The following is a 23,360-nucleotide window of genomic DNA, read 5'->3' on the forward strand; positions in this document are numbered from 1 at the left end:
TTGCTGCAGAGCCAAGCCGCTGTTCCTTTCGTTGTCTTTTGGCTTCTGCTGCGGAATAAACAACGAAGATTATAAAAGTGCCGCGACCTCGTTCAAAACCTCGCAGAGTATTAGTGCTGTCACTGAACATTGTGCGCTTCCACGAATTTTCGAAAGAACCCGAAAAACTCCATGGTGTCGCAATCTCCAAAGGTAGGTGATATCGCCACGAGCTCTGCCGTCTGTTTCCTAGCAACAGCGCGCTCACTTTCCCGGTCCCCGCTCCACGTTGGAAGACAGCCAGCAGCTGCGATGAGGAAACAGACCTTCGAGGGGCAATGTGGCCAGACAGATCGAACATCGCGCACCGAATGACGTCATACTTCTCAAAACTAGAAATTAATTTTATGATAGCTCAGTGTCACAAAGAGAAACAATATTTCCAGGGAATACAATGTGATACGTCGTCGAGAATACTTTGAAAGTCGTCATTGCGTTACAGGAGAGCAGGCTCCCTGTAAACCACAAATACCTTGGAGACGTCCAAAATGTGTCGCAGACGTCAGAACATCCTATGTACGTCCCATGGACATTCGTGATGTGATACAAATCATGTCGCAGATGTCACAACTGTAGCAACGTCCTATGCATGGACATCCAATATGTCTCCTCAAAATATTTTACTTAGTTGCTGGGGATATCAAATACTGGATATCCTCTGTACTTCCCAGAGAGACATCCAATCTTGGACACCTCTTGACATCTAACTCTTGGGGACATCGAGGTTTGGATATTTTGAGGCGATTCCATCACGAACAAAAAAGTGCCACACAGGGGCTGAATGACATTTGTCGAAAACAAAGGGCGGTCCTGTGTAAGATTTCGCTCCCTCCAAAAGCTGTCTATGTAACATGGAGCATTATTGCGAAAGGGACAGAGATGCGGAAGTCTGTGGCATTCTCAAATTTGACTTTCGATGGACCTACTGAATGTCTCAGACCAACAGTAACAAACACAGACGTTACGTTGATGGAGAGTTAATACCCCAGGCAACTCCACACTTGATTGTTGTTGTGCATAGTCGAATTAAACTTAGCGCTCACCCTTCATTTTGTTTCAGAGGCGAGCAGTACCCTCGAATTTGAGGAAGCTCGCACTACAAAAAAAAAAAAATATATATATATATGTTTCTTCTTGGAAAGGGAATGCTAGTACCTTTCAAACTCAGCTTTGCTTTTTGAAATGGGAGCTTTCCTATTTCACTGTTTGCTTAACCGCGCTCTACCAGAGCAGAAACAGGAAACAAAATTAATATGCGGTGGCCATAGTTATGGTGCCGACACCATCATGATGGTGCCCATTAAAATCAATAAATTAACATGAAAATTGAAAATATTGTATATTTGGTAATATCCCCTGAATGTCCAAATACTTATTGAGTCGGGATGTTCTTGTGGCGTTTCTGGGATGTGGTAAAGACCGGATCTTTTCCTAGTCGCAAGGATGTACAAAAAACGTCTATCGGGCTTTCTGCGAATGTCCCTGTGATATCCAAACATCCACGTCATGATATTACATGGACATCACTGGGTATTTGCGGTTTACTGGCCTGCCTGTTAAAGACGTTAAGGTATCACATGTGTTATGGCGCGTAAGTGATTGATAATGTCTAATTGCTTGTCTAATTCACGTAGGTCTATCAAAAGATGGACAATCTCAGGAGGATCGCAGTGATAACAACACAACAAATTAAGATCCAAGAAGAATGTCTTTATCGGTGTGAACAGTGCTGCACACGAAAATAATTTCACAATGGTTTTTACTTTGTACATATGATAACCTTTTGCTCAACGATGCGTTTTGATCGCCGAATACAACATCAACAGTTTTTCTTGCTGGATAATAAGATCGAAGATAATCAATACCTTTGTTGAGTAAACATGCTGTTCTGTACCCTCGACACGCAGGGGCTTCGCTGCAATTGTTAGCTGCGTTATTTTTCAACATGGGCAATAAAATACGGTACTGAGAAGCAAGCATGGTACAGGAGCACAGATGAATGCTCTACGAAAGACAATACGAAACAAAGCAGCATCACAACTCTTGTTTGACATTTCTTTGTCTGAGACACAAACGTTATCCGAGGTATATAAATGCAAAACCGAGTACCAAATAAAGTATCAACTATAAAAACAGCAAGAGATGTGTGTTTAATGTAAGATAACACATGTTGATGGATTGGCACAAGAACACAACTGCAGCATTTTCGTCATATTTGCATTGTCCTTTATCATTCCACAACTGACTAACAAACCTTAGAAGCAGTTATGTTTCATATTCTTGTTTAAAAACCATATTTAAAAGATACAACCTGCAGCTTTGGTGTCAATAATAAGGAACATTCATAAAGAAAGTATAAAAGGAAGAATGTACCCAATACTTCGTATAATTGTTAGGGTTTTCATTGCATGCACCATATTTAAAAGATACAACCTGCAGCTTTGGCATCAGTAATAAGGAACATTAATGAAGAAAGTATGACAGAATGTACTCAGAATCCTTGATCCACACAAATGAAGAATTCTGTGCAACAAGACTGCACATTATTGCTTAACATTTATTGCACCTCATTATTTGAACGAAGTGTTCAGATGCTTATGAACGACAAAGCATAAACTTTTAGAATATGAGTGAGAATTTGGGCTGGATGGTGCATGGTTAAAGCATGAAAAAGCCCCAGTGTTGGGTAAGACAGTTAAAAAAAACGACAATAAATTACACAACACAGGACACATGCCTGTAACAGATGGATCAGTGCCTGTGTTGCATGTTTTGTTGTTGTCATTTTAATTGTCTATACTCAGCACTGAGAACAACAGATTTCTATGCATTGTTAGAAATACATTAAAACTCACTGAACGACTTCATTACTTCATGTACACACCTTTACTCATTGAAAAGCAATAAGGACGCAACAATTTACATATGTACATGTTGGAATATTAAGAGTCATAAGATGATGAACACACAACTGCGAAATACAATAGTATGTACCAATGCATGTTCTTCACACTCAATAAATACTGATTAGGCTACCGTGCACGAACGTTCCTTTGTCCTTCAAGTCTTTTTCCGCTAAAGTCAAACATCGGGAACAGCTTTTCCTGTAATTAACCATGTTATTCCAGCAGTAACAGAAAATGCTGACTGCGAGACAAAACTTCTGTCTGGCCAATTTCTTTATTCTATTCCTTTCTTTTTTCTCACAGAACGGGCGGAAGAACAGTTGGATAGCAAGTGGACAAAATATTGCAGGAATCTGCAGCATTATAATAGCTAAGCTGGAATGTGGCTGTAAGAGAAAGCTAGCTATGACTATGCTAGATGTGAAAGAGATTGAAACGGGACAAAAGTGGACTAAACACGCACAAGCTATGGCCAAATACATCCGAGCTTGCTAGCAAATAGTGTGTGCAACCAGGTGGAGAGTGGCATCCAATACGTATTACGTTTAGCGTTAAAATATTCTATGAAGACACCACATTACAATCCAGAAGAAAAGTACTTTACCCTAGGTGCTATCTGTAAGGTGGCGGGGGGGGGGGGCTTGAAATTTTTTTATGTGGGGCCAGGCCCCAGAAGTCTACCCAGCGGACACTCAAGACGAACGTCTCAGGGGTATCTTAAGAATTGCGTGCTTCGTGCGAGTGAACGTGGAATTCTAGACGCCCTGCCCGATCTCTGCGCATAAAATGGGGAGAGTACCCTGCAACCTGAAGCATTTGCGGTGGGAAAGAGAGGGGTCATCAAGCCCCAGCCCCGTCCGGCAAATTGAGAACTCTCCGAGAAAATTCCTCTTCAAGAATTCAAAACGCTGTTGCCACAACGCACCATTCCCACAAAAATCCGCAGGTTTTTCATGTTATTGCTACGCAAATTCGAGACCATAAAATCATTTGCTCGCCACAGCGTTCTTGCCGAAATTTGCGTTTGCGGAACTGCTCACTCCGCCCCAAGGACCCTTTACAAGATACAAATAAAAAGAAAAGAGGCAACAGCCCTCTTGTCTGTATCGACATCGGTGTCATCATCTGGGTCTTGCTGATAATGATGCATTGCATGACACCGAATGATACCCCTTGTCACACGGGCACTTTTCCATGGTCATAAACCGACAGCCATTGAACATGCACGTAGCGCCACCAAGCCTGTAATGTCTCAACCTGTCAGGGAGCAGTTTATACAGTGCAATTTGAGAAGTTTCTATGTTACACGCTAGGTGGCGCCACGTGCATGTTCAATGGCCATTGGTTTCAATGATCATTGAAGACGACCTGCGTGAGAGGAGTATGAGACAGTGTGGAAAGAGAACAATTTATTTCTTCTGAAAACGCAGAAAAACATGTCGTGACATATACTGCCTGCTACGGAAACCCAAATTACAGCGAGTGTGCTTCGACGACCAACAGATTTTGTAGCGTAAAATATTTCCGAGATATTTGGTGAAAACCCTCGAAGTCTTCGGGGAATAGTGTTTAGCCACTAGTTTTCAAATTCTTGAAGAAAAATGTTACCTTCACTTGGCGATTTTTCTAGTTTAATTAAACAAATTAGTTCAATTAATGTGTGAAACCAATGCAAACTGCCGTAATGTGTGGCAAAACCTTTATGAGTGTATCCCAAGTACTTTCAAATTTTCATGCAGCAAAACCTGTTTTTAAGATTTAAATGATATCCACTCGTTCGACATCCTATATATTCTAGCTTAAATAAGTGTAAATACTGTATGCTGTGGCCAAAAGATTACCTGTAGACGACCACAGTAGCGACCATAGTTGACAGACTGTTTATGACAGAGCAAATCTCAAAGAAAAATCAGCCTTTATCATATAGCCATAAAGTCCTGTGCCTTTCCAGCTTGCATGTCCACTCGGGCAAAGATTTAAACCTGAGCCTGCTGCATGGCAACAACCAAAGAAGACTGCTTCACATGGTAGAACAATAACAGTCTTTTCTTTTTTTTCCTCCTTATTGTAAGCTTTCATTACAGAATCATTGACCAACTGTGCTTGGCACTGCACATGAATCACATTATAGTGGAGCCCATGAAAGCAGGATTTATGTTGAAGCACTATGCCTCGGAACGTCGACAACCACTGCAAGCGGTGACTTGAGACCTTGAGACACAGCACAAGTATGAGGCAGAGGTCTACTGGGAATTCCACATCTAGAAATGTGGTCGTGAGCAGGTGATCACCTTACATACAAAAATAATGTCCCAGGATAGCAGTAGTCTGCATCCACAAGTATGATGCTGCCTCGCCATGCGTGTGTGTTTTAATGGACTGCGCAACATAGCACTTTACCATTTATTTGTAATTTGTCGTTCCCAAGGGCAGTGTAGTGGATCATCTGGACCGAATACTACGAATATTCGTTCATGTTCGCAATCCTCATGCACAAAGCTAAGTCATTAAAATGATCACTTGATTCTCGGCCTTTTCCTGAGTGGACTGAAAATGAAGATGATCATCTGCTCATACTCACGAGGTGAAAAAAAAAGGTTTCTGTGCTAACACACAAAGAGCATAAACAGCATCTGCTTTAAACACCTAAGTCTGATTTTTCCCACAGACATTTCCACTATCAAAGCCAGGAGATCTACCGGTTAATCTTTTTCAGTTTACCCATAACGGTCAACCCAAAAACAGTCTATCGAAGTATTTACGATCTCCACTGTAGCCATCATTTTCTCTCAACAGCATTCAATGGACACAATAAGTAGGGGTTTCGTAGCAAGTTGGAGAGGGAATACCACAGCTATAATGATGTGAACATTTGTACTGGGATGACTTGATTCTCTTGTATACAACAAGTGGTAGCCCCTTTGCTCATATCAGTGGCTCGGATACATATTTCCGTGATCAGTTCCCTATCTCAACTAATCCTGGAACAGATGTGGTTAATGATGGCACATGCCATCGAAGCTTTACACATGACACACATACTTCAGCTGGGTCGCTTTAGAAGTCACCCACGTTCAAAATGTATCGCAATTTCTTATCCAATGGCACGACAGCGCATTGGACATGTCTGATTGCTTATAGAATTAGGAATTATTTGCTGCGCTTGCAACTATGGTAGCTTTTTGGTGCAGTCTCCATCTCATGTGATGTTTGTGCTGCAATCTGTCATACACAGATGTCAAGCTTAGACTTATACCTGGGCAAAAATGGATACAGGTAGAATATTCATATCCGATTGATGGCCCAACATATTTCTTCTTTTCTCGTCTTGACTCATTCATTTTTGGTGGAAAACTATCTTGACTTCGCACTGTATTCTGGTGCGACATTTGCAATTTGTTCCAAATATACGAACATGGCCAAATTTGCATGCGAGAGCATAGTAACACACTGGAAGACTCTGTGAACAATTCACAGCCATGTCCTCTTGAAGTGTTAAGACTGTTAGCAGATATGCATCAGATAATTTGGAAATAAACTTTCTATTTGCAGAAATATGTGCATTTGCACACACTGGTGTGGACACAGTCATCGAATTGACAACAGAGCTTGCATCCACGTATGTTTAGTTCCAGTTGATACTGAGGACTGGCAATATAAAATATTACTTAGCCCTATACTGCTGCTATGAAGTACTATATATCTTCTACTAGATAGCTAAAACCATAAGCAACGGCCTCCATCTAACTGCAGACAAGCTTGAAACAGCCGAGTAGCAGCTGGCAAGAGAAACAGACTGATGACATGTACTCAAGAGCTGACACCATTAAGCAGAAGCTAAGCATATACTATATCAAAATGGAAGAACAACTAGATATATCAGTAACTGCGAAGTATACTAGCTCTATCTTGACAGTAATTGAGCAGAGAAACTTCCTAAAACACATAATCACAAGCTACAGAGACATTAAAGGGGCCGTAAACAGGTATACAAGGTGCGCATTTCTCTGCCGTATATTATTGCAACTTAGGCAGTAAAAGCTCCTTGTAATTACTAGCGCTCAAATCCAATAGGCGCTTGCATGCAGATGAAATATTCGCTGCATACTTTCGCTTTCTAGCTCCACCCCGCGATCTAACTTGACGTCATTTTGATGTGGCGCTATTTATTTCACGATTTTATTTCACTTGCGGAAATTGACTAGGTGAATGTGGGTCTTATTCTGTTCAAAATCTAAACAGTTACAACCTCAAACCGGAGAAGAAATGCGTTCAATATAAATATCACACGCGTACGACGTTTTCAGCGCAGTAGCACGCAGCACTCAGCGAGCGCGAATGAATATCCGGCGTTACAGTTTTGGAATCTCAGGTGCGTGATCTTCGACTGGTTCCGACGGCTGGGCTGCCGTACTTTGGTTTGAGCCACCATTGCGGCTTCAACGCGTCACCGGCTCGTGTGGCCCAGTGGTTAGCATATTGCTTATAGTGGTTAGCATGTCACGTCGTGACTGGGAGGTAACCAGGTTCGAAATGCGTGACGTGACAGTAGCTCAATTGTTGACGTTTACGTCAGAATTAGGCGCCCAGTGTTGCTTAGTCCACTCAGAGATGTTGGAAATGTCATGACGCTGAATTTTGGAACCACGGAAAAGCAAAAGCTCCACAGAAACAAACGGAGCACTCCACCTCACAGCTGATAATGAAGCCCGTTTATCTGAAAATCTGAAACGTCACGTCCCTCCTGGGCGTGGAGCTCGGGCCCCCCGACTGGACGGCAAAAGGATATGTAGCCATGCGACGTATGCGTGGTGGAGAGAGGCGCGCGGGTTACTCATCTTTGAAAGCGTTTATGTGGGTCACTGAACTGGCACGAGCCGAATGAAATGTATAGTATTAGGGTATTGTGACCTGCGTTCTTTCATGGGGTACCATTATTTGTGAAATGTTTGGGGGCCCTGTTTACTGCCCCTTTAACTCTCCTCCTCTGACGAAACTGTGGCACGGAGTCTAATTTGCAAATGACAGAAAGAAGGTGTTGAGAACTTAGATGTTCATGCTGGACTTGAGGTGGTAATGACACCTCCTGCGCTCTATATGTCAGTAACACAGGGATACATGTCTAAAAGTCGGTTCCATGGACCTACGACTCCACTGGACCTACAACGCCACTGGACCTTGGACAGGGACTGAGCGATCCAATGACAATGTACACATCGTGCTCAGAACCGGTGCAAATGACCTGGAAAGAGCTTTTAGGCTGCAGTGTTTCTTGACACTTTTGGAATGTGTAACTAAGCAACCAAGTGAAGAATTGCAAGCTTGATCGTGTTTGTCTTAATAGTAGAAGTATGGCAAAACAAGTGTGCCACTAAGGTGTTCAGATATACCAAGCTCTAATTGTACAGTTTTTGTAGTGATGTCACTAAGAAAGATGGCGCAGGAAAGCCCTACTATAGTAGTTCCTACTTGATATCTTTGCTTCCATGAACTGAAAGAATGACATGCAGAAATTTATTACTAGTAACATTTAACACACCTAAACACTTTTTGTGCTTTCCAAGCCAAGAAACTTTTTTAAAAAATTTGATGGATCTCCTTCGCATGCCTCTTCCCTTTCGATGTGAGGCGCTACAATGCTCAGCAGAAAAAAAAACGCATTTTACACGTAGCTAAAAATGCAGTACGGCCAAAAACTGTTGACAGTTACTGAGGTTTGTTGACAGCACTATCACAAGAACAGCAGAGATCCACATGTGGCCATATCAGATGAGTTGAAGGACACTACATCTGACTACGTGCATGATAGTGCTGTGAATGTTTCATTCAAACTACAGCCGCAATAGTTCTGCCACTGACAGTGGGACAATACTGTTATTATGAGTCTTTTTACACCTAGAGCTAGGCATGACAGTAGTTTGCCAAAAGTGAAATGTAATGAGCCCAAAATAACGAAATGCTTCTTCCACATCAAAAACTGATGTTTTGTATAGAGTAAAGAAATGTAGTAAGCAAGTAGTATCAAACCAGGTGGTATAGAAAATTAAGGAAAATACATTTCGAGCACAATTCATGAAATTTTAGCAAATATTTAAGAAACACAGCTGATTTGCATACACATGACCAGGTAAAAAAACTAATTAGATATCCAGTCAGTTACACACATACAATCATAACAGCTAAAAAACTAGAGGCATATAATGCTTGAAGAGTTAGGCTGCAAAGTTGTGAACATCATTCCAACTTTCAAATGAGTACTAAATACGAATTGGTTCACATCCGCTTAAATTCCATTGTAGGCATAGCACTCTATCAGAAACAGCTAAATAATTCTCATTTAATTTTGACCAACTATAATTTCAGTTACACAAACTATTTTAGTCTTACACACGTTTTATTAGTGGACTAGTAAGCATTTTGTGCAGTGCTATGTGGATAGCTTTTCTAAGTTTGTGAGATTGCATGAATGTTTGTTCATACTATTTCGATAAATACTAATTTGTTTCTCTTGTAGATTTCCTAAGCAAAAAAATTAAGTGAAAGTTCAAATATTTATAGCTGAACAGATAAGCGGACAGACCAAAAGGAGACATTGATAACAATGCAATCTTGAATCAAATTTTGAGCCAAATTACGATACTCTAGCAGGACACACAGGATTCAGCAACGGCTAAATAATACCATTCATTATATCAATAATCAATATCAAATATACTACAGCCATTAAGCGAGATGTCAAGAATGATTATGTATCAGTCGCACGTGTAAGATGTTGTCGAAACACTGTGGAATCTTCCGCTGCTGAGGATACTCATTCGTGAAGTAGGGCCAAAACTGCTTGCCGTGGACACATTCTGCAATGATGCTCCCCTGGACACTCCCTCGTAAATCACTGTACAGATATCACAACTTATGTGCGCAGGACTTATCTCAACTTGTCTTGTGTGCAGGAGATGATAGTGCAATAATAATCTGGTTCCCTCGAGTGCCTTGCCGCTTCTGCTTGAGATAAATAAATCAGAATCATGAGCTCATTTTAATGAGAGTGTTCCAAATATGATGATAGTTTGCTCCCATTTCAATCAAGACTACACAGATATCACCACATTTTCTTATTCTCTCTTATTCTCATGAATTTCACGCATATCACACGTGATACAGGCAAACTCCTTTATAGCGAACACCTTTTTAACGAAAATACCACTACAGCAAATTTTTTTGCGGTCCCGCTGGAGCCCTATAGCTCCAATAATGGACATTCTTTTTAACGAAAATACCTTTACTGCAAATTTTTGCTGTCCCCTGAGCTTCGTTGTAAAGGAGTTTGACTGTATTCCAGTTTCATTATTTGACATCAAACTTTCACTGGGATCCACATTTTTTTTCTCTCTCTCAAAAGCGATGTTCAATCACACAGCCAATAGGGAGCTTTCACGCTTATTTAACTTCGATTATCATGCAACATTTCTATCAGTAACGTTACTGGAGCTGTCACAGTGCCGAGCGATGTTCCCCGTGCTCCAGCTAGGTATGCAGCAAACACTACACAGACTACAGGATCAGCAGTCGCTGTACGCATTTTGAACAGACCAGTATTTTTAGTAAACAGCTCAGTACTCAGTACTCACCAAATGTCTTTTCCGAGATCAGGTGATCAAAGGGCGGAACTGTACTGATGTGGGTAATAGTGTGAGCTGTATAGTTTCCCTGACGGCTTTTCATCGAAGCCGTCCACTCCATGGGAGATACGCTAACGGGGGAAAACAGCATGAAATATTTCGAGAGTTTTCTCCGGCACATGTAAGTAGGACACGTAAACAATGCCTGAACAAAATCACAGAGTCAATAATGCATTATTAATTAAGGCTAATAAGCAGAGGTGCACAAATACTATTTGAAATTTTGAATACGCATCAAATATTTCCAATATTTGGTTCGTATTTATGTTCAAAAATTTATATTCCAACTTTTTCAAATATTCAAATCTTTTTGAATATCATACTGCCAGCTTTCTGTAAAACCCTTTTATTTCGCGAGCCTTTAATTTTCACGAACGTCGCAGGAGGCACACATTCACGACCACAAAATTTCGCGAAATCTTGCACTCCCCTTACCTCTAGCCCCTAGATGTACATTTCACATCATCTTGAGGTCAGACGTGAAACAGAAGTACACATTCAGAAGTACACATATGGCACTGACCAACGTCAGAGCCGTATATTAAAAGGGAGTTTCGCCACTGGGAGGAGTCACAAAAAGAGGCTCCGCCTGTCAATCACAGTTTTGCGCATCTGATTGGTTTGCGTTTTACGAACGGGTCCACCATGACACCTTACTGCCACCCAAAATGGCGACGAAAACAAACACAGTCAAGCGGGGATTCCGTGACAAAAAATCTTCAGAGATTACTCTGGCTTTACGCTGCAAATGTACATCGTCATATACATTTCTCGGAAATCAGCTTCAACTGATAATCCTCTAACGATATCTAACCGAAAATAATACGTTTTTTCGCCGGTGTTAGGCCTAGTGAACACAGCGATCACAGCGAAATCACAACAAAAACGTCACTTTGCTGTACAATCTTATATTTAATTACTGGATTTCATGGATATAAACATTCTTGCCTTTCTTATTCCAACTATTCGTGTAGATTTGCTTAAAAATCGTACGGACGACAGAATGTGTCCCAGCAGGTGCTTCTGTAGGCAGCGGTAAATGACGGAAGCAGACGACAATTCCCAACGTGTCTTACCCACCCTAGGTTGCATTCATCAAATTTGCACCAAAAATCCACTAGTTTTGCACATTGCGGGAGGTACCCATTTCAATCCCATCCAATCCACTTGCCACCCAAACACCCAAAATGGTGTTGCTCATGTTGGATAGAGGGAACTCTAGTGAGGATAGGTTGAGTGATAGCGCCCCATATTTCGAGATTCCATTCCATTTCCAGACTCCAATACAATGAGAAAAAGATTTTACGGCCACAAATTTGATATCCTAAATGCCCGCCAAACTCCTGTCGCCATCCATTTCAATCAACCTAATCACGATTTTGAAACTGATTTGAAAATTATATTGCTAGAATCTGGGTTCCGCACAGACATTAAACGTAAGAATAGGGAGTCCTACTTAATTTCGCAATTTAAGTGTCTCACACCAAATGGTCGGAATCTTAGTCCTGGCTCGTTATATCCGCTTATGTAAATTTAATAGTTATATATCTATATTTATTTCTGCACAATTCTTGAATCTTCGCTTCAGTCATCGTCTGGCACTCCGTTAGATAATCCGTAACCTTCCCCTTTGTCCATTCTGGGCCACTCGTTTCCCATACTCCTGATCCCCCCTTCCGCGAAAGTGGGTTGGCGAGCCTTTTTGTGCACGATAGCACCTTTTACTGTTCTTAAATGGTTAGAGGTCACTTATCCGTCTGCCCAGCTATTCATTGTACACAGACATGTGGCACCATATCTCCTTCCCCTTCCCTTTCTTTGTACAGCAGTGTGTTTAGTCGTGTATATGGCTATACTATATATACTTATGTGTGTCACCACTTTACTTGGTACCTGAGGAAGTGTGGACCTCCACGCGAAAGCTCGTACAAATTAAACTTAAACAAAAATCTTCAGTGTCGGTTTCTGTATTTAGTTATTCGAAGGGTAATTTCGCAGGTTTTCATAAATTTCAATATTTGCGCACTCCTACTACTAAGCTAATTAGTTGACACTTCATTGACTGATTTGAGTGATCACAAATGCACGGCTGGTCCTGTTGACTGTTTCTGTTTTATTTGCATGTTCCAGGGCTGTAGCACCATGAACCTTCTGCACATATTTTGCTTTCTTTGCATAACTGATCTCTCCAACAATAATTTTTTCTGTGGCCAGGATGTGTAAGATACAGAGGCTGGTACTTGCTTGAATATCACCTGTATGAAATCATTACTAGTTTCCTTACATTCATAAGGGGATTGTAGAGTGAATGGCAAGCCTATAGGAACTGTATGTTCATGTTTGTGTGGTCTTTGTACTTCAGATATATAGCACCTCTGTTTTATTGTTAGCATTTTTCTAACAATGAATTTCCAAAGATTCCTGAACCAATGAAAACTTGAAGAGTGCCTAATCCACCAACAGCTCATGCACCATGTGTTAAGAACACATGCAACTACACTAGCTAGCTACAGCATACACTCCGCAGTGTGGTGAAACCGAAAAAATGCCACTCGTCAGAGATGCACGGTTGGTGCATCCAGGATGTGTAAAGACAGATGCCAACAGAGGGCGCAGGATGTTTCTGCACATTACTACTGTTTAAACTAAGCTGCTCAAGAGTTGCTGCCATTCTTCAAACAGGTTTAATACAGTCGCCGACCGATTTTTCAGACCCCGATTTTTCGGACATGCTCGATTTTTCGGACGCATTCGCGGAACGGCGACGGGCTCCAGAGTTAATGTATAACAATGTCCAAAACTTCATATGCCGCACAGCTTCATCGCTCGATATTTCGGACACGGTTTGCCCAGACCGCAAGCGTCCGGAGCGGTCGCCAGCCCACCACGTGCGCATGGCGCAATGCGAAGGTCAAAGAAACCAAATATAAAAATTGAGGCAAGAAAATAGGCAATGACTGTTCATTTTCCAACACTCTGAGTGAAGGATTCCTGTCGTCGCGCTTCGCGAAGCCGAGCACGTGCTGTCCGCCCGTGAAGTAAAGCGAGCTTCACCTAAAGCACGCAGGCGTTAGGTGAAGCCGACTTGCGGAATGGTGACGCCTAATGTTGCCAGAAGTTGTCCTGATCCATTCCCTCCACGTGTTCGGGATATCAATGAATTGCCGTCTCCCCAGCGCATCCGTCAAACTCGGAACTAATGAAGGCGACTGCGGCGCTTTAGCCCGTATACAATATCACTTCGGGAAGTAACAGCTGTAGAACGTAGGTGTAGATGGAAGTAGAAGCCGATGTTATCAGGCAGAGATGAAAAAAAGACTGCCTGTTAAGACAGCACCAACAACTTTTTCCAGCCTACTTGTACTTAATGAAGTTGACTTTTGAAGTGAAATTCGATTTTTCGGACTGCTTGATTATTCAGACATTTGCGCGATCGCCGCAGAGTCCAAAAAATTGGACAACGACTGCATAGGTACATCGCTACCACGTGATACCAGCCTGCCAATCTGGGGCGGCTTACCCACTGTTTACCATAGCAGACGTCTCTGGGCACTGCGATCGCAGAGTCATCGATCTTTGAAATTGATTAATATCAAGAGTACGAAGAACAGAGGTAGAATGGCTTGTGTGCGTCATCACAAAGCAGGATTCTATGTGGTCATTTTATTTCTTGTTTACGGTCCCTTTAAGTCTCTTATCCGGGATTTTGTCTAACATTGTTCTAACGAGAGTGCACGAGTGGCTACAGAGCACATATCTCACTACTCACTTTTCAAGCACCACCCTGACAACAGGCACCTTTACCGGAAACTTGAACTTGTGAATGTAGTTCCCTCTATCAGCATTGCTGAAATATTTCAGGGCTTCCCTGAAACAAAACCCGACTCTCTAAGTGTAGCACTTCTCTCTCTCTCCCCCCCCCCCCCCCCCCCCCCCCGACCAATGAAATGCATACCTAGTGTACCCACTGAGGTAGTGAATGGGCAGGTGCAAGTAGGTCTTACACAGCATCACCATGTCCAGGACCGCTTGCAGCTTGTACAGCTCGGCCACCGCCACAGCAAGGTCCCCGGGGGACAGAAAGAATGGGTTCAGCTGGTCTGGGCTTGCCAGCTCCAAACCTACATGTAGAAGTCGGAGGCTCGTTACACAAGCCAATGCACCGTTCACTCATATGTCTCAATCATCCATTAGTCCTAATTTCTCAGGTTTGATTAGTTGTTGATTAGTCTCTTGAATTCAATTTATCTGTCCTGTTCTTTATTTATTTGTTTATTTATTTGTCTTCTTGTATTGTACATCGTAGCGTTACCTAACTCCTGACTAGTGCTCCATTGACATTTAGGTACCTTTCATGAAGGATCCTTTAACCAGGATTTTCCCTCTAGTTTTCCTCCAGTTCTACGTTAATTGCACGTAGTATATGAACGAATGAAAATAAAATGATTGAGTGACTGATTGAAAATCCATAAGCCAATCACTCCTCCGAGTGGCAACGCGCAAAAATGCAACCGTCACGGTCTCACATAGTCTTTCACAGGGGCTCATAAAGGTTGCGTTAAGCCTCAGATCATAACAAAAATTTGTCACAATATGCATAGACCCTGATGTTTTAGGGTTAAACCCGATATTTCCCTGAATTTGCACCCCGAATTGAGGTTCACCTATCTAGGGTTAAACCCGATTTCTACCTGCAAAACTGGACCCTGGCTAGGCACATCAAGGCATCGACATACTAGTTTCTCACAAAATACGCGACTGCCCCTTACTTCTGGCCCTCTGGATAAACGGTAACAGTGAACGTTTATTCTACAATAATGCCCCGATTTCTCCCCGAACTCAGTTTGATGGTAATTTTTCTGTCCGAATTTGCACGAATTTTTGACATCAATTTATTGACCCGATTTCTACCCCCCCCCCCCCCCCCCCCCGAGTTTGGAAAAATATAAAACCCGAAAACTTCAGGGTCTAAATATATGCGGCAGCATGTTGACCGTGCTTGGCAAGCGCACACACCTGGGATCAAAGGACATCCCATGCCATGTGTTACTAACCAACAAAGATGTTGAGGTAGTCTCTTTGTAGTTTCTGTAACCCCAGCTCAGCCAGCATACGCAGTGGTGTGATGCCCATCATGGCTGGTTCTGGACGTAACTGCTGGCTCATGTCGCGCAGGATGTTTCCCACCGTAGTCTGGTTCTTGTGGACTATCTAAATTTCGTCCCAAAGAAATTTGACGTACGAAACATGAGCGATGCGAAACGACTTCATATACCGTAATGACAGGCACGTAACACGCATGCTATATGGTAACACGCAGCTTGGCCTACAGGCCTGACTTTTTCGGGTTTTATTTTTGGCCAAATTCGGGGGGGGGGGGGGGGGGGGGTAATATCGGGCGGTATTTTTCATTGGAAAATTCGGGTGTATTCGGATTAAATCCCGTTACGGCACATTCTGTCGTCGGGAATTCGGGTGTATTCGGGTGATTTTTGTTTGTTTAATAAAATTTTGTCTTAACGTGGATCTAATGTTTAGCAATGTTATCAAACTTTATTTTAATGCGCGCTTAGGAGTGTGCCACGCGACCCGGATGTTTTCGGGTAGGTTCGGGTTAAACCCGAATTTAACAGATTTCGTTTGGGGGGGGGTAAATATCAGGCGGATACGGGTTTAACCCTAAAAAGGCAGGCCCTAGTTATGCGGTTGTTTGCATTGTACGGCTTGTATACCTGTGGAGTGGGGGGGGGGGGTCAGTGTGCGTCCTGGGACGACTTCAGGGGAAACTATGCCGACATCTGTCTGCAAAGTCTGCCAGAAAACCCGAGGAAAGCACTCAGAGAAAGCTTCAGACAGCACAGTCGACGGTAAGATTTGAGTTCACCACCTCAGAGTCTTCAACACAACCTTGGCTACCAGCAATGAGCGGAGCACTTTTACTCGGAAAATTGCATAATTTCTTATTCCCTGCCTCACGATCTGAGATTTGCCGCAGCAGAAAGACTGGGGCCTTAGTCCCAACTCAAAAAAAGATGAATATTGAAGGTGGTTACATGCACTGGTGTGAATTTGAATTCAAAGTCTTACAGCAAAGGGGGGCAATAGACGCATAGAAAATCGGCAACAAGAACACTGATCCTCATCCGATTCCGACATCACGATAGGCATCCCTGGCAGTTAGGCTGCGAAAGAGAGGTCACATGCTTACATGAACCAATGGGGGTGGCCTCACTTAGCTCTTACTTAGTCGGAGCTGGAGGATAGTATTTCCTCAATATTCTGGTGTGCAATACAATGCGTGGATGATGCAACGAATGACATGCGCCACAGTGTCAACGAGCCTTTAAAGTAGCACAGAAGTCATTTTTAACACTCGGTTTTCTTCCTATAAAACCGCTAGGTGGGCCAGTAAGATGCACCATGCGAAGTAATTCACACCACAGAGTCATAATTATCCCAGAAGTTGAATTTAAAGTACGCCGCAAAAAGCGACCGTGCGCAACGGCGGTGAAGAGCAGTACCAGCCTGTGCTCTGCCTTGAACCTCGCGCTAACGCTATAAAGAGAACGCTCGCTGATTGGTCTACAGAAATGTTGTCTGCTACTCCTCTGTCGTCTGCTACTCGGCTGTTCGGGGTTCTGAAAAAGCCTCTCTCCTCGCTCGGTAATGATTCGGCCGCTCCTTCTATCCCTAATTCTCCGGAAGAACTTGCAAAACTGGTTTACGGCGGCAAAGGGGCAAGGCGCTGACTCCCACCGACTGGCGAACCAGAACGAGTTCTCCTTATGACGTCATCGGTGACGTGGCATCATACCTTCTCCTCCTCGTAACACCCGGAGTGGCGAGTTAAGGGTGAAGGCGCGGAGCCATGTTTACGTTAGTTTTTTTCTGAGAAACAAATTGCACACATCAAAACCTTTAGCGCCATTCAGTAAAATGACACGTAAAAGGACACACACACTTTCATCAGACATCTTAATCTGAAAATTTTTAGGACGGACCACTGTACTCCTTTAAGAAAGACTTTTCCATTTCCATTTCATTGTGACAACAAACGGACTACATACAAGAGGCCTGCTCTCTCCCGCCTGCACAGATCGAAACACAAGGGTAAGCCCATCTTTCAGTTCTTGAAATGACGAGCAGCCTGCAAAAAAATCGTGTGCAACATAAGAACAACACTATGTATCCCCCTAGGCCATTCCACATACCTGAGAGAATGTTCCACATCTCATCAGTGAAGTCTACAATTTGCCGCTTCCCCACCACCACTGTTTCGATGTAGAGGTCGAAGTCAGAGGAATTCCACCCAACGTCCAAGAATGGAGTTCCCGATTTTCCCCGAAAGCTACCCTTCCGTGTTCCTAACAGGAGCATCACAATGAGAAAGGGCCATGTCCATAGAGGAATCTCTTATGCTGACCTTTCAGCATGTTCTTCACTTTTTCCAAAAAAGGCGGGCCTGACATGTCGGGTGCCCATATAACTTCTCCCGTCTTCAGACTGTCCACGAGCCTCTGAAAATAGGAGAGGTTTGGAGCTGAACACGAGCGTGCCAATCTTTCTCTGAAGCACAGAACGTACAACAAATGGCAAGATTCGTTTGAGACCAGATGGATTTCGAGTTTGAGCGAAAGTATGTTCCGTGAATAATCTCAAACTGAATTGTAAAAATACATCACAAATTACCTTGTGTTTTGGGGTTTTATGTTTTGCGAAAGTCAGGTCTTATTTCGGGTGCTGTAAAATCGGGTGGAAAATAAAAAGGGCTTCTTGAATTTAAGATGAACACAGCATGTGAGGTGGCTGCGCAGAATGCACAGTTCTTAGAATGCTCCGGTATCTGTACAGTCACCGTCCGATTTTCCGGACTCGGCGGGGATCGCGCAAAAGTCGAAATAATCGAGCAGTCCAAAAAACGAATTTCGCTTCAATATGAACTTTACCAAGCACTAGTAGGCTGGAAAAATTTGTCGATGCTTTCCTAACGTGCTTCCAGCTCTTCCTGATATCAGCTTCCATTTCCAGAAGCGAAATCTCATCACCATATCTCCTTCCCCTTCCCTTTCTTTGTACAGCAGTATGTTTAGTCATGTATATGTCTATACTATATATACTTATGTGTGTCACCACTTCACTTTGTACCTGAGGAAGCGTGGACCTCCACGCGAAAGCTTGTACAAATTAAACTTAAACAAAAATCTTCAGTGTCGGTTTCTGCATTTTGTTTATGTGATCTACAGGACTTGACTCCCCTCTTCGTATACGCCACTGTACAGTGACATAGGCACCGTCGTCATCAAGTCCGCAAGTCGGCTTCACCTACCGCATGCGTGCTTTAGGAGAAGCTCGCTTTACAGCGCTCTCGCGCGACCCGCGGGCGGACGTGCTGGGCCTTTTGAATCAAGCCACTGGCCAAAAACAAAGACGCAAAAGCGTTACGACAGACCTCTTCTACTCAGAGGAATGGAAAATGAACAATCATTCCCAATTTTTTTTTGTCCTCAATATTTTATTTGGTTGATTTCTTTTGATACGAATTTTGGATGATACCAATATTTTCCGTCACCCCAAGAGAGAAATTCGCTGGTTGAGCAAACAGAGCCCGAAACATCGAGCGACGGCACTGCACGGCGTCCGAAATTTTGGACGTTCTTATACATCAACTCTATGGGACCCGCAGCCGTTCCGTGAACGAGTCCGAATAATCGAGCACGTCCGAAAAATCGGTCGGCGACTGTATTGGAGCCTGAATCTGTACTTTTGCAAGTTAGTTGTCGGGTTTTTTTGGTTTTACCCGAAGTGATGATTTACTTAGTTTATCCCCAAAACACAAGGCTCTATGTACACTTCACTAAAAAAATTCCCAAAGGTCCTTGCAAAACTGAAGACACATCACCTTTAAGATTGAGAGTTCTTTATATATACATCTCGTTGGACTGCGGTCGTTTCCTGGCAGAATCTGGATTGTCTGTAACACAGCATCACGTTACGTTCACTCACAAGAACGATATTCATGAATCAAAAGTGATGCATATTGTAGGCATACACAAGGAGCAGAAGATAGGTACTGTAAAAGCAGTAATTTTTGCAAATAGCTATTTTCCCACGAGGTTAAGGTCCCGCAAAATAATGATAACAATGAGTGGAAATTATAGAAAAATTGTAATTTGCAACAAGTGAGTTTGACAAAGTCAAAACTGAACTACGGATTGCAATTTATTGCGCAACTGGTATTTTAGTACACATTTAGCAAACTTTGGCAACGTTTACGGTACTGGAGATCAATTCCAAACCCATTCGAACATCACCTCGTCATTCCGCCCTCGTTGTCAACTCAACAATCCAGGCTTGATTGTCAACGTCAAGTTCACCAAAGGAGGGTTTCACCGCATGTGGGTGTTCAAGAAGTAGATTGGAGAAAGGTAACCAGCGGTAAAAAACGGGACAAAAGAAGTAGAAGACACATGGACGCTGGACTAGCAACAATTGTTTAGGCCACAGCCAGACAGAAGTAGAGACAATTTCTTGATATGTATCCTGGTAAAGCCTGAGACTTTCAGCATTCAGACACCTATAAGCTCCATGATACAACCGCAGAGGATATGCATAGCAGAATTAAAGTCACACGAAATATTACATAAAATTTATATAGTGAAATATTCCCAGCTCTTGCAAAACAAATTCACAAAATTGTTAAAGGAGAATAGAAATGGCATTTCAGACTGCTCAAAGCCATGCTACTCAAAGACTGTTCGAAATAGCATTGTCACTGTATTGCAATGCCTCTACGTCATAAGTAGGGAGCGACGTTTTCGGGTTAAACCCGTTTCCGCCCGGTTATTCCCCCCCGAACTGACCTCCGACCAATTCGGGTTAAACCCGATTTCTCCCCGAATTCCAGTCACTGTGAAACCCTCAAGTGACACTGAAGACGAACAAAGGTAACACATGTAAAGATGGCTCACTTACGTTCCCGGCAATATACCCATGTGTGTCAGCACTCCCAAGCAGAACAATATCTTGGCCCAATACTGGACTGATATTGGCAATGTCGGCCCAATATTTGGCCAAGGTGCTGTTTATGCCTTCGGGGATTAGTGCTGGTAGGGTACCCCCCCTCACATACATACACACAAAAAAAAGAAGAAAAAGATTAGGAAAGGTCTTAATAGACAAGATGAGAAACGAAACACCCGATAACACTCGAAGGCACAATTATTGCCCGATTTCTCCCCGAATTACTTCAACCTCCTGACGTATGATTGTCAGCTGCACAAAACTAGGAATGTGCACGTGCAGCTAAAACGTCTGCTGTGTACTACGTGCCAAATGTGTTTGCATTCCTTGCAGAAAACATTGCGCACTGATCGGATGTTCCACCGCAACTGGAAACAGATTTTGTTTTGGCCTTGCACTGCTCCTTTTTAAGATTGCAAAATCAACCACTTTTTTTTACAGTATCTAAACGATTCACATGTACTCACAAGGTTACAAGTTGAATCTGCCAGCGGGGGCTGGAGCAGGGTCGTTGCTTTGTTCCATGAGCATTCAAGCATCATTATTTCTTCGCTGCTCACCCTCATCATCGGGTCATAGTGTTGGAGGACATCATATTTGGCATGAACGTGCATTGTCGTCTGTGGAAGGAATATTAAAGCAAAAATCTTACACTGCCTCACACTGACCCATCTGCAGCACTGTGGCACTCACGTGAGAATGAGACTGGGACAATCCCCAGAAGTGTTTCCTCTGGATGCAGCCATAGGTAGGGAGATCTTCTTTGCTTTCAATGGGACCTGTGCCAAGGACATAATGTTGCAGTCCTCGCTTTGGCATTGAAGAAATGCAGGCCGTTCTTGCACACGTAAAGAAATGGTAGGCACACCTCTGCAAGTGACTATAGCTCGGGAGCAGGCTCCGCCTCCTTTGTGGTAACCCAGGAATGCAGTATATTGAGGGTCCGTCCCATCACAAGCCACCCATACTGGGTCGATTTCGGTTGCGTATCCGCACACGCCAAGCATACTGACCACAGCATTTAGTACTGTCCTGGAATAGATGTACTAAAGCCTGTATTGTTTGAACGTGAGCACCTCTGGATACACTGCAAGCAAGTTCTTTTTATATATCCTTGGAAAAGTGACAAAAAAAAAAGCAGAGCACCTGCAATCAGGCACACTGCCATTTCTGCATGTTGCTTTGCTGTACGTCGTAAAGCATGAATTCAATACAAGGTGCTGCTACAAATGCACTACCTTGCTTCATCGGCAGGAAGAGCACGCAGCTTATCCCTCACGGATGACTCTGAGTTTTTGCTGGCGTCTTCGTACGGTGGCGATTCCATCAGTGAAAAGCTTTTCGATTCCATTGGCCACTCAAGAGGGCACCCCGTGAGTTCCAGCTCACACTCGGAATCAGAAACATCGTCAATGAACAACGTCGATGACTCAGATTTCGACCTAGACATTAGCCTTGACTGTTGCTGAAAGGTCCAATTGTAACAATGTTATCGCGTACACATGTTAAGTTAAATGTAGAGGAGAATGGAAGAACAACTTTATTTGCCTCTTGGTAAGGACGGAGGACACACCTGACAACGTTGCACAAGGATGGATTTATCAGGTAGCTCTAGCTTCAGCAGTAATGGGTTTGACATAACTGCCTGCTCGATCTCGTATTTCTAGTAGACAAAACCAGTATGCATGATGACAGCAGTAATGACTTGTTCGCGCGCCGCTTCGGCATTCGTTAATGCAACGACCTTACTTACGTTCGAGTAGGGGACAGCTTTTCCATCCCATGAATCACTCATCATCCTGAAGTAAAATTGCGAAAACCGACATTACAATACCACGTAAATCAACCGCGTTAAATTCAATATTTTCAACCGTCTCGGGTACTACCTCTTCAGAGCTTCTCTGTCGCAATAGTCTCCACTCCCAATCATGATTGTGCGCGAAATTCGTTATATGTACAATGAAAAACCTTACAAAGCAACAACGTCGATAACACAACTTTTTGACAGTTATAATTAAAATATTACCGCTCACAACAACAATCACTCTCCACACGCCATTTTTGAACTGCGCCAATGTTGTGAGACCGATCCAAGGTTGCGGATGCTGACGGTTGCGGCCATCAGCTGTCCTCGTAGCAAATTACGTTTTTGTTTTTCTTGATTTTAATCTGTCCTTCAAGGAAATTATTTCATGAATATCATGATAAATTGTGTCCTTCGCGAAAGTTAATTTTGTCTGAATACAGCAAGTGGCGAGAAACAATCTTCCCTGGAGCCCTTGCCCTCACAGAGTTAGGAAGGGAAGAAAGACAGGGACATTAGAACATGGGGACGCTAAACGGAGAGTTCGCCCGTGGAGGGGTGTAGGTTACCATGGAAACGGACGTGCGTCGCGTCGTTCAAAGGGAAGCACACTATGCACACATTGCCTTCCAAGACAGTACGAAATATCAGTCTCAGTCGAATCCGAACGAACGAACGCGTTTCGCTGGTTTGGCCGCCATGGTGGTGGCGACTGCTGCTGCCGAGATTATCTAGCATTTGCTCGAGAACGATGGCTCCGGTGGGGTTTTGAAATCTGGTCGCGTCCATCCCCTTTTATCCCGAAGACACTTCGCATTGTCGTTCTGTTTTTTTTTTTAAAGGGAGACTTCGCAAGGATTTGAACAAAATTATGTGAGCATCATACCGAACACGAACCACCCTCTCGACACC

The 23,360-nt window shown here is 43.1% G+C and overlaps 1 protein-coding gene across 1 annotated transcript; it reads right to left on the minus strand.

Moving 5' to 3' along the window:
* Window positions 1-1,734: 1,734 nt before the first annotated feature.
* Window positions 1,735-22,710, minus strand: LOC135386146 (protein zwilch homolog). The gene is made up of 16 exons (XM_064615911.1): window positions 22,531-22,710; window positions 22,398-22,443; window positions 22,218-22,307; window positions 21,883-22,109; window positions 21,513-21,676; window positions 21,338-21,423; window positions 21,112-21,264; window positions 19,524-19,595; window positions 18,048-18,141; window positions 17,836-17,988; window positions 17,692-17,771; window positions 15,679-15,835; window positions 14,580-14,745; window positions 14,394-14,492; window positions 10,574-10,695; window positions 1,735-9,944 (listed from the first exon to the last, which is right to left on the minus strand). Exons 1-16 carry the CDS (start codon window positions 22,572-22,574, stop codon window positions 9,871-9,873), a joined length of 1,827 nt encoding a protein of 608 aa, XP_064471981.1. The 5' UTR covers window positions 22,575-22,710; the 3' UTR covers window positions 1,735-9,870.
* Between the last annotated feature and the right edge of the window lie 650 nt (window positions 22,711-23,360).

This window comes from Ornithodoros turicata, chromosome 2, assembly GCF_037126465.1.
Source record: "Ornithodoros turicata isolate Travis chromosome 2, ASM3712646v1, whole genome shotgun sequence".
Classification (NCBI taxonomy): Eukaryota; Metazoa; Arthropoda; class Arachnida; order Ixodida; family Argasidae; genus Ornithodoros; species Ornithodoros turicata.